At 37.5% G+C, this 12638-nt stretch overlaps 1 protein-coding gene across 1 annotated transcript; it reads left to right on the top strand.

Annotated features, from left to right (window-relative positions):
- The first annotated feature begins 9621 nt into the window (after positions 1 to 9621).
- LOC123322325 (E3 SUMO-protein ligase ZBED1-like) lies at positions 9622 to 11535 on the top strand. The gene has a single exon (XM_044910268.1). It carries the CDS (start codon positions 9622 to 9624, stop codon positions 11533 to 11535), a length of 1914 nt encoding a protein of 637 aa, XP_044766203.1.
- Positions 11536 to 12638: the final 1103 nt, after the last annotated feature.

The following is a 12638-nucleotide window of genomic DNA, read 5'->3' as shown; positions in this document are numbered from 1 at the left end:
TATACCTCTGAAACCCAGGTTATAACATTTTTCTATAATAAAGTTGAAAGAGAGGGTGTCAAAGGCCCTAGAGAGGTCAAAGAACAATCCAGCAACATAGAAACCACCATCAAGACATTCGTATACATATTCAGTGAACTGAACAGCTGCGTTGAATGGCCAGATCTGAAGCCATGCTGGGAATTACATATTCAAAATATCATATTTGTCAACATACTTAGTCATTCTGCCGAGGATTATTTTTTCTAAAACTTTCGAAAAAGAGTTCGGAAGAGAAATTGGTCTGTAATTGGTAATATCACGCATGATATTTATTTTAAAGATTGAAATGACCGTTCCCTTTTTTAACAATGAAGGGAAAATGCCTTGGTTTACAGACAAATCGATACATTGTGCAAAATGCTGACATATCGGGCTTATGGTTTTCAGAATTCTGGCAGAGGCAGAATTCGGACCAGAAATTTTATTATTTGATAAGTAAATGATAAATGGATTGACCACATTTATACTGCCCCGCCAGAAGCTCATAACTTATTAACCATTATTTTTCTTCTTAATCCTTCAGATGTAGTGAGTATATAAAATTTAACAATTCGGAGAAAAGTATATTCGTCTGCTGTTAGAAAGTCGAAACGTTCTGCAAAGCAAAATAAATTCAGAACGAAAGATTACAGACACTGTTATCAATCAGTTTGTTTCCAATACAAATCTTTTCAGACTTAAGCACCCTGGGACTCAAGAGTATCTTACGGGTGAATGTCACGAAATAAAATCATACGGAAAATTACCAATATCTATTATATAATAGTATATATTATATAACTAGACAAGATGTCGACGAATAAGAAGGTTGTGTCGAGCGAGACTCTTCATTTGTTAATTCCCGAATGTGCTGCTTGCAAGAGAACAATTGTCAAAAGTTCTATAAAATGTAAAAATTGTAACAAATTCTACCATCCTGGATGTGCTAATAAAATTAAAAAGTGCTGTTATTGCGATTTACCATCTGCCGCTGATTATAATGCCGGTAATATTTCACCGATGGCTGACATTGTGGATAAAAACAACATAATATCTAGTGAGTCTACCCAACAGGACCTCCTAATGAAGATTATCTACGAGTTAGAAGCAAAAAACTCATTGCTGATGGAGAATAACTCTCTTCTGAGATTCAAAATTTCAACACTTGAAAGTGAAATTCTGAAGAAAAATGCCGAAATTGATCAATTTGTGGAAAAAACGGCGAATAAAAACATAAACAAGCCATCTCAGGCGAGGCGTGGTGAGTCAGGTTCCGATAATAATATGATAACAGATCGTCCTGGCTGTTCGAGTGCTACTCCCCATTTATATGTTGCGGATGCGAAAACATCAACAAATATAAATATGATACCAATCATTAAAAATCCGAAATCGAAACAGAATGCTTCGAATAAATCGGTTGTGGCGGTGGACAATCAGATGGAGGATCATCGAAGCAAGCAAAATTTTGATACTCAGACAACAAAACATAATGATGAGTGGAATGTCGTTTCTCATAAGAGATTGGTTAGAAAACGTAATAAAACGTTAGCTGTTGGAAGTTGTACAGAAAATGTGGCCGTTGAGGGCATAGGGAAGCTCAGCATATTCCACGTTTCGAATTTAAAACCTGAAACAACGGATAAAGATCTAAAAGAATTTCTAATTAAGAAGTTCTCTTCCGTGCAGTGTGAGAAAATTATCTCTAGATATCCTGAGAGTTATTCATCTTTTAAGGTTATTATTCCAAGTACCGAATATGAAAAAGCATTGGATGGATCAAATTGGCCAAATAACGCTAATATACACCGTTTTTTTCACCGCAGAATGAAGAACCGTCCAACGGACTAAATCCTAGTAAAGTTGATAAATTGCGACTTCTACAGCTAAACGCCCAATGTATATCAAATAAATTAGATAATATGGAATTACTTCTAGATGAGAATGATCCCGATGTATTGAGTGTTGTTGAACATTGGTGCAGTGCCGAGAACGTGAAATCAATGACTCTACCTGGTTATATGTTAGCTGACTATTATTGCCGCCCTATTCGTGCACATGGGGGCTCGATGATATATCTTAAAGCTGGCATGAAATCGAAAAGTTTGTGCGTGTCTCAATTTTCCGAGGAGATGCATTGTGAAATGTGCGGAATTATTGTGGTGACCAGCGTGCTCCGAATAGGCATTATAGGTGTTTATCGACCGTGTTCCGGTAATTTCAAAGTTTTTCTGGACAGACTATCAGATGCCCTCAGCTACTGTTCAAGTCTTGTTGAAGTTATCTTTGTTTGTGGTGATCTGAACGTTGATTTCCTGGATACTCAGAGTACTAGCCGTAAGCAATTTGTTGATTTGATGGATTGTTTTGATTTAAAGATTTCGTCGCAAGATCCCACGCGAGTATTCACTGACAACACTGGTCATACATCTATTTCAAAAGTAGACTATGTTTTAACAAGTGCAGACATATCTGGCTCCAATGTTAATGTTTTTGAGCCTCTTTTGAGTGACCACCGTGCTATCTTGGTGGAATTTAATTGCATACTTCAAGTCAATACACAGGGTGGTTCGAAGATGATCAGAAACTTGAGTCAACAAAATCTCAACAATTTTGTATATCATATCTCAATTTGTGATTTTCATGCCATTTATAACATCATTGATGTTGATGAATGTTTTCAAGCATTCGTTGATGCCATTCATAGTACTTTTGTGTCATGTTGTCCGATGGTAAAATTGCCCATTAACGCTCACAAATTAAATAGTTGGATCACTACGGAAGTGGTTCTAGCGAAACGTCAACTAATGGATTTGCATTGGTTACACTCAAATGTAAAGTGCCAGAACACATATTTTTTATACAAGAAGGCCAAATGCGAATATAATTCGTTAATCAAAAATACCAAATTAAAATTTCATAATGAGCTTATTAATAGATCGGATAATAAAAACAAAACGGTATGGTCCATAGTAAATAATTTGACTGGCCGAAAGGACAGAAATAATAAATGTATTGAGCTTCTCGTTGATGGTATCCTGCACAGTGATACTGTGGAATTAACAAAAATTTTTGCCAACTACTTTTCAACGGTAACAGAGAAAACCTTACATACCTACTATGAGTATTCTTTATCTCCCTCTTGCACTTTGTCACCAATGTTGCACTCAACTTTTTTTTTTCATCCTGTAATTGAGTGCGAGGTGGCTGATGTAATTAAGTTGTTGAAGAGTAATAAGTGCGCAGGAGCTGATTGTATATCTGCTAGGATTCTGAAGCTGATAAGCTCTGAGATTTGTAAATATTTTTCTCATTGTATTAATGTTTCTGTAAGCTCTGGAATCTTTCCCACTATTTTGAAAAAGCTCTAGTTGTTCCAATATTCAAGAAAAACGATCCTCATAACATCACTAATTATAGACCGATATCTATCTTGAGCATATTTTCTAAAGTATTTGAGAGAGTCGTGTTCAACCGAATGGTTGGGTATCTTGATAGGTTCAATATACTTGATGATGCTCAACACGGTTTTAGATCGGGTCGCTCAACAGAGACAGCTGCAGTTTCCTTTGCTGATTATGTTTATGAATGCCTCGACAATGGCCTATATGTAGCAGGTTTATTTTTTGACCTGTCGCGGGCATTCGATAGTTTATCACTTAAGTTCATACTCGACAAATGCTACAACTTGGGTTTTCGAGGTGTTTTTTCGGATTGGCTCCGGAGCTATCTTGAGGGTAGATCAATTTTTGTTAGAGTTAGTAGCTGCGTATCTGACGAAAATTATCTGAGTCTTGGAGTACCACAAGGATCGGTCCTTGGGCCTCTTATTTTTCTGCTCTTCATCAATGATCTCCCCGTTAATTTGAGGGCAATGTTCCTGAAAGTGCTCACGTGTAGAGGCTTTTCGTCGCTAATAAGGAACTTTATGATAAGTCTGTTTGCTGATGATGTTTCGGTAGTGGTTTCAGCCCTAACATTCGATGAGCTCCAGGCTCTATGTCAGCTATTAATAGAAAGTTTCGTAACCTGGTGTCATAAAAATAACTTAATGATAAACATAAATAAAACCGAATGTATTTACTTTACAATCGGGCAAAGTGATCGTATTCTGGTGCTTGACCATTTAAATAATGTTATTTTGTCTAAGAATGATACTAAATTTCTTGGCATTCACCTTAACAACCACTTGAAATGGGGCTTGCACGTAGAGTCCGTATGCAAAAAGTTGAACAGTTCTTACTATGCCATGAATAGGGTTAAAAACTTACTTTCGCTAGAGTCACTCATAAACATCTACTACAGTTTGGCTCATAGCCACTTATCCTACAATATTCTGCTGTGGGGAAACTGTTCGGACGTTGGAAGAGCTTTTATACTACAGAAGCGTATCTTGCGATTGATATTCAGTATACCTTCACGTTCATCCTGTAGACCCATATTTACAGAGCACAGAATACTAACCTTACTTTCCATTTTTATTTTCAAATGTCTTCTGCACGTGAAAGAAAATGAGGAAAATATTGTTCGGTTGTCTAGTTTTCATAACTATGGTACCAGAAGTGAAAGAACTCTATTTGTCCCTAAGCATAAAACAACTAAGTTTGAGATGTCTCCTTCCTATCAATGTATTAGGCCTTATAATCATTTGCCTCATAGTGTTCGATCTCTCGATTCCAGAAATTTTAGAAAAACTGTTAAGAACTTGATGCTGAACAAATGTTATTACACAGTAAATGAATACCTTAATGATGTTATATTGCTTAGCTGATGTGATTTCTATTTTCCACCTTATGACTTGTCCTATACATTATAAATGTCTCAAAGGATCAATAAACGTTTTTTTTTTTTTTTTTTTTTTTTTTTTTTTTTTTTTTCCTTCGTGTGAGGGGAAAACCCTTTATGGGCGCCCAGAGGGTCCGCACTCTAGGTTGTGTGAGACTCCGAGATCTTGTTTGGCTACTCACTAAAAACCCCTCACACTTTCGACGGAGAAGTTCTTCGTCCGGCCCTTGCAGCGTCCCTTAACAAAAGAGATAAGCTGCAAGTGGCATCTAGAGTTCATGGGATCTGATGATATGCAGTGACCCAAGCAACACCGCCTTCTGCATTCTGTGCGCTAGTATCTCGGCCCAAGGTCTGCAGGCCGGAATAATCTTCAATTCTTCCACGTAGTTGGCTCTCATTCCTCCGAGACATCCTATGATTAGTACAACCATCCTGACTTTATGACCTGGGTACATAGTTCCAAGCTCGAAAACAAGATCTTTGTATTTTTGCCTTTTCTGCTCTTCCTTCATCACCATGTTGTTTTCTGCAGGGGATGAGAATTCCACGACGAACAATTCCTTCAGCTCTTTGTCCAAAAGAAGTATGTCTGGCTTTATTGCCTTGATCTGCCGCGTTGTTGAGACAGGATAGTTCCAGTATATTCGAGCTTTCTCGTTCTGGACAACCGCTTCAACCTCCAGAGGCACATATGGTAGCACCGGTTCTTTGTCTATCTCATATGCCGCCCTCAGATGGAAGTAGAGAACTCGGAGTGCCGCGTTGTGTCTCTCTATATACCCCGATGGAGCATGGACTCTGCAGGCGGAAAGAATGTGCATAATCGTTTCGTGTTGACTATGGCACGCTCTGCACGCAATAAATACTCTTTCGGGGTGGTAAACTGGACGGTGAACGAACTCCTCGATCTTGATAGGTCAACAAGAAAAACGATGAACATGAATCGTAGCCTTCACCCAAATAGCTCGATTCAGAGGATATACCTTCCCCGAAGCCAGGGGGGTAGAGGATTGCAATGTTTGGAATATCAACAAACATTGGAAACAGCAGTAAGGGTCCTAAGAAGTGAAGATCCGCTTCTGAAGTTTGTAGCTCAGCATGAACTCGCGAACCACGGAGCCTTCCTATTCCGAGCTGCACAGAGAGCCTTGGAGAAGCTCGGTATAACCGGCGTGTCGATGGATCCTGAGCGTGCAGGAGCACCGATCACTCAAGCGGACCAAAGAAGGCTAGCAAGACTGATCCGGAAGTCTCAGTCGAATACATTACTCGAACATCATATGAGTAAGAGCCTGCACTCCATATTTTTCAGGAGTTTAAAAGACCAAGATCTGTCGGAAGAATTGTCTTTCGCCTTTCTTAAGTCGGCTAGCCTTAAGTCAGAGACGGAGGGATTTGTGATGGCGTGTCAGGATGGAGTAATAAATACCAGATGGTATAAAAAGAACATCATGAAAATGGACACCCCAACAATAAACGTTATTATTATTATTATTATTATTATTATTTGTGCCAAATGACCCCCCATGCCAAACGCTCAAATTTGGGGTTGCATAGAACGAATGCTACAGCCCACAATACGACAAAAAATTTATATATTTTATTTAGGAACTGTTGAATTTGGTCTATGTACATATTGTTATTTTCATGAAAATTTTATTGCTTTTTTTATTACACTCTGTTTAAGAGTGTTATAATTCCTACAATCAACACAACGAAGATGCCGGATATCTTTTTAGAGCAGGTCTGAAGTCAGATGTAATATTGATGATATTTATGATGATCATAGTGGATAAGCTCATTTATTATTGATGAAAGAAATGTGTATATAGTTCAGTCCTTGTTTCATCATACCAGAAGAATTCGAAACATGCCACAAAAACATGATTTGACTAAAATAAAGAAACTAAATTGCATGATTACAATACCAAGTTTAGCTTACACAATGGCTCCTTCACAAGGTTGAAGGTAGGTGAAATTAATTTACTTGGTTGAATATTTATTCGGTATTGATCCACCAATTCAACATATTAATGCTCCTTTCACTATTACTTCCGATGAAGTTCATTGACCAATAAAAATCTGCTCTTTTCTCACAGGAATATCGGACCATCATTGTAAGTTTAGTGGGTAGCAGCAATCTACACCTGGCGAAGATTACCTAGGCAGACTGTCCGTAGATATGATCAGTGAGTGAACCATAACACCGTTTATTTAGGAACTACTGAAGGTACATTGACCTCAAGCAACCTGTAAGGCACCGAAAAATAAACTGTGATAGAAATCGCAGTGTTCCCTTTTACTTGCCATTTATTTATTAGGCTGAGGAATGTGGACAGATTTACATAATATAATTTTTATTTTCATCAAAGATACCTTGTTTAGTGATGGAAGCCTCACAAATCACAAATCAAGTTTGGATCTACAGCACCGATTACAAACCTAACAATAGGTGAAAGAAGAAAAGAGATCTCTGGAATTCCAAGAATGATCCAATAAGTTTTTGTACATTTTGCATGTTCAAACTTCAATCTATCTGATAACAAGGAACTAGACAACAGTAATTCATATGAGACAACAGGTGAGTCAAATAAATTTCTTCAAATTAATCTACATTTAAAACTCACGAGTTATATGGAAAAAATTTATTCCATTTTGATTGGGATTCGAATGATAACACTTCACAGAAAATTATGTAATTAGCAAGCGCGTTATTCAATCCATAGCAATAAGATCAAAATGACGTTTATCTTCTATTGCTTGGTTTTTTATTGAACTTGCGATTTAAAAATAAATAATTCACAGAGTTGATAAACGTGAACTTACCGTAGTTGCTAAGGGTGGAATAATGTCGTCTCAAAATGTCAAAACATCAAAATTATATGTTAAGCGCTGTGACGAAGATCCATTTTTTAATGAAAAATGCACCCTCGTCTTAGTGAAATTCTTTCGTTTTGAATAATTTTTATTTAATTTTAATTCTTGAGAAGAAATTCGGTTTTCAATTCAGGATTCCGACATCGTTCGAAACTGTAAACAGTCCGTACCGTTTTTATTCCGTTTTTTGTTCTAAAAAACGATGTCGAACCGTGAAAAACCTCCTGAATTGAGAGATAACCGAGTTTTTTTTGCCGGCACCGATAAACAGATCTTAATCGACGCGAATATAACCGATTTTTGACATTTGAGGCACATCCCGATAGTTAACAGCGCAACTGAACCATTATAGAAAGAATTTATAATTTCAAAGATTCAAAATTCCCAAAAATATTCCAGCCGGTACAAAATATTTTTTAGGTTTTATAGCTATTGGTACATTTCTTACAGTGGCGGCTCGTGGTCATAAGAGCTGAGGAGGCTAATAGTTTTCGAGGAGTGTTGGAACAAACTCTCATCAGTCAGAATAAAGTATACTTCTTCAATATAATGAAAAGTTGCCAGTTCTAAGACTAATTTTCAATGCAAGGGGATGCTATATGCTCCTTTGACTTGTTATGCCTTTCGATAGAACGCGCCTAGTTTTGAACCATGAAGTATATTCTGTTTGATGAGAAAATAGTAAATATGGCCAGCAGAATAATTTTTCCCGTTTGATCGATCCAGTTAACCAATCACATTTATCGTACCAAACAACACTGAAACCTCTATTCTGGCGATTTTCGGTAGACTTTAGTGTAATTAAATTTGGTGGAGGTCTTGTAAAGGTTTTAACAACGTGTAAAGTTAATTCTCAATATTCAATTCCATTTTATTTTTTGATCCGTATCAGTACTTACCCCTAACGCCCTAACAAAACAACCTATCTTAACAAGAATATATCACAAATTTCCCGAAGTTCCAGTTCTCCACGAAGTCGTTACATTCAAATTGAAATCATAACAACTACCGCCGGACAACGCCCCTACCGTCGGAGATCAAGCGAATATAGTCGAAGACGGCACGAAAGAATCAATGGAGAACAGGGGAGCTGAGCCTCCTCTGGTACATTTTACGGGCGAATATGGTACAGTAAGTCAGCTGAATTCTTGTTCGGTTAGTATGCGAGTCCAGAGAACGTATGCGTGACTTACACTATCAACGGAGGCAGCAGGCCCAACAGCCTCCGTCCGAATAGGCAGTACTAGGAAATATTCACATTCGACGCGGCGGACGCGTACGCAGCCGGTGGATTGTATGATTGTTATGCTGGATTTTTATGAGCGGAGGACCGAAAAATGAACTAATTTTTATGTGAATATCTAGTTTAGGTGTTCGGAAAATTTATATAGAAATTACTTTCTGAAAATAAGGACATGCCCAAAATGAATGTATTTTAGCTCTAAGCTTTATGAGGAGGCTTAGCCTCCCTTGCCTCCTCTGACGAGCCGCCCTTGATTTCTTACACGACTACTCTGAAAATAAATCCCAAACATCTGGCAAAATTGAAAAATATTGCCACTGAGCGGGTTTGTAAAAACCCAATCGAAGTATCAGCACCATCCCTTTTTTATGATTTTTGCCGAACATTTCAGTTGACGAATTTTGGCACCATCTGGAAGACATTTTGGGAAAAAAAAATTTCGGTCCTTGCATCACAGATACAGAATTACAGATGAAGATCAGTTGCATCGTTATCTACGACCTGTGAACTGATCTTCTGATCCCTATTTTTTCGTTCGACGTTTTTGAAGTGATATTTTTTTTATTCTCGCTCTACTGAACTGTGATTGTGTAATTGGAACTATATTGACTGTTATTATTTACACCGAAATTCTGGTAGTGATAAGTTTGGAAGTGGTGGACAAATTATTTATTAATTTTTTTTCTGCAAAAATGTCAGAACTTGCAAGAAAAAGCAGTGCTATATGGAAACACTTCAAAATAGTGAACAGTGAGAAGGCAAAATGTGAGTATTGTTCAAAAATGATCAGTTATAGTGGCGGTGGAACTGGAAATTTGAACAGACACATGAAGAAAATACATTGGACGGTAGCAATTGAGCAACCCTTGGTCCCTCAAATGAATATTGTGAATCCTGTTGCCGAAACAACCCCCGAGTCAACAAGCACTAGCAGCTCACAAACATGCCAGGCTTCATGTTCATACTCAAACTCTGCAGAGCCAACCTCCTCGTCTTCTTCTACGTCTCTATTTCGGCGTCCTGTAGCACAGCCACCAGTGCAAACAACAATAGATGGTTTTGCGAGGTCCACCAGACCATTACCCATCGGTAAATCTAAACAATTGGATGAACCAATTGTTAAATTTATCGTTAAAGGATTTCACCCATTTTCTATTGTCGAAGAGCTTGAATTTAAAAACATGCATAAGATGATACAACCGTCATATACATTACCAACTAGAAAAACCATATCATCCAGTTTAATTCCCAGAATCCACCAAACGACGAAGGAAAAAGTGCAAGAAGTGATCAGAGAAGCCGATGCGATATGCCTCACGACAGATGGATGGACATCGTTGAATAATGTGAGCTATATAGCTCTTACCGCTCATTTCATCACCAAAGAAACTCAGTTAAAAAGTGTTCTTTTAGGCTGCACAGACTTCCATGAGCGACACACTGCAGAAAATCTATCAAATTTTCTGATGACCGAAGCCACAAAATGGGGCATTTCTCATAAGATCAGTGGAATTATAACCGATAATGCTGCCAATATAGTTGCTGCTGTTCATACAAACAATTGGCGGCATTTTCCCTGTTTCGCGCATACCCTGAATTTAGTAGTTCAAAACAGTCTGGACGCGTTAAAAGAACAAATAGATAAGGTGAAAGCTATCGTTCAATATTTTAAACATAGCTCATCAGCTTGCAGCAAACTTGCTTCAATTCAAAAACAGATGAATTTGCCACCACTCAAATTGAAACAAAATGTGATAACAAGGTGGAATTCTACTTATGATATGGTGGAAAGATTAGTGAAAATAAAAGATGCCGTTTTAAGTGCACTGGCCATAGAGCAGCCGAGGCTAAACACATTGTCACCTGATGATTGGGTACTCCTGCAAAAGAGTATGGAAGTACTTAGATTATTTAATGAGGTGACAATAGAGATGAGCGCTGAGAAATCAGTGTCCATCTCTAAGGTGATGGTTCTGGTTAAAATTATAAAAAACCATGTGGAGAGAGCGATTCAGAATAATGGTCCTGATCAATATTTGAGGTTCCTCCATATTCTCCGTGATCAGTTGATCAATAGATTTGGTGATATGGAGAATAATCCTCTGGTGACAGATGCTGCTTTACTGGATCCCAGATTTAAAAAACATGGATTCTTGAGTAGGGATAAATATGATATATGCCTCAGATCCATAAAATCCAAATTGCGAGCATTGATTGTTGCTGAGGATAATGTACCAGAAATGTCAGAGCAGTTACCCCATGCATCAAACAATGCAGAAAGTTTGAACGTCTGGGCCGAATTTGACCAGGAAGTGGAGAAGGATATAATCCGAAACCCCACCGCAGCCAGTATCATTGAAATTGATAAATATTTGAATGAGCCACTAATCAAGAGAACCGATGATCCTCTTCAATGGTGGCACGAGCGCAAATTATTATATCCAAATTTGTATATTTTAATGAAGCGCCGCTTATGTGTACCAGCTACTTCTGTGCCGTGTGAAAGAGTTTTTACAAAAGCTGGCCAAGTGTTAAACACCAAGAGAAGCAGCCTTAAGCCTGAAAAAGCCTCACAAATTCTGTTTTTGAATTATAATTGGACATGAAAATCTGAATGTAATTAGAATATATTTATATTGTACCTATATATTTAATCCAATTAAAATTCTTTCCCTTACATCAGGATTCGTAAGTAATACGATGTAAATGTAAATATATTTTCAGCAAAACTCATTCGTCTTTACTTCCCATTCCTAAATATTTGAATAGTTATAAATAAAATATAGAACCCAGTTTTTTCATTATTCACCACTTTATTTGATCAGTTCAAAATCAATTTCGAAATTTATTCTCACTAGCCCTACTTCTTAATGAAGGTTTGAAAATGCAGGGAATTCAAATTCGATTATGAGACTTATTGGGGTAAGTGTGAATTGAAAATATATTTTCTGTATAAAAAACATTTGAAGCATTTCTTAATTACCATCATTTATCATAAAAATACATCTTTCATTAGAAAAATTCATTTCTTGAGCCGATCTTTAAACTCGAAACTCAATAACATTTTAACAGGCTCGATAGTCGGTGAATGAGTCCATGCGATATAACAAAATCGGGTTTTGTGATCGAATGATCGAAATAATCGAATTAGGTGTATGATAATTTATAAAATATCGATTGTAAATGCATTTCATATATGAAAAACCCGTTAAAATAATTTCTGACCACAATCTAGAACCTAACCTTTTCATTTCTGAGCCCGATCACATTTGAACAGGCTCGATACAAGATAAATGAGTTGATTTAGCATATTCGGGTTCTGTGATCGAAATGATCGAATCTTTTGACCCGATCCCTGAGCCGGTGGGTCGCGATCGATCCGGGTTACGAAAATACCCTGATCGACACAGCCCTAACTGCAATGCATCATAAGAACGATGATTGTCTTGAATTATTTGCACCGTGTTATCCCTGCGTTGTATGCGTATATCTCGACGTTCCGATGGGTCACCAGCCATAACAACTGCAACTTCATTAATAGTTGGAACATTATATGTGCCTGCGTGCTCTCCATACGGTACTTTATCTGCTTTAATGACAATGGCGTAGTTGTCGTTTTGCAGTCTGTTGGAGAGAGTCTTGAACAACCGTAGCAAGTGATTATTATTCAGCAAAAATGTTTCCAAAATTTCTACAATTTCTCGCTCCT

This window comes from Coccinella septempunctata, chromosome X, assembly GCF_907165205.1.
Source record: "Coccinella septempunctata chromosome X, icCocSept1.1, whole genome shotgun sequence".
Taxonomy (NCBI): Eukaryota; Metazoa; Arthropoda; class Insecta; order Coleoptera; family Coccinellidae; genus Coccinella; species Coccinella septempunctata.
The sequence above is the reverse complement of the archived record's forward strand: the minus strand, read 5'-3'. Positions and strand labels throughout refer to the sequence as shown.

Coding starts and splice junctions, on each gene's coding strand:
- LOC123322325 (XM_044910268.1), top strand. CDS start 9,622: ATGTCAGAACTTGCAAGAAAAAGCAGTGCTATATGGAAACACTTCAAA.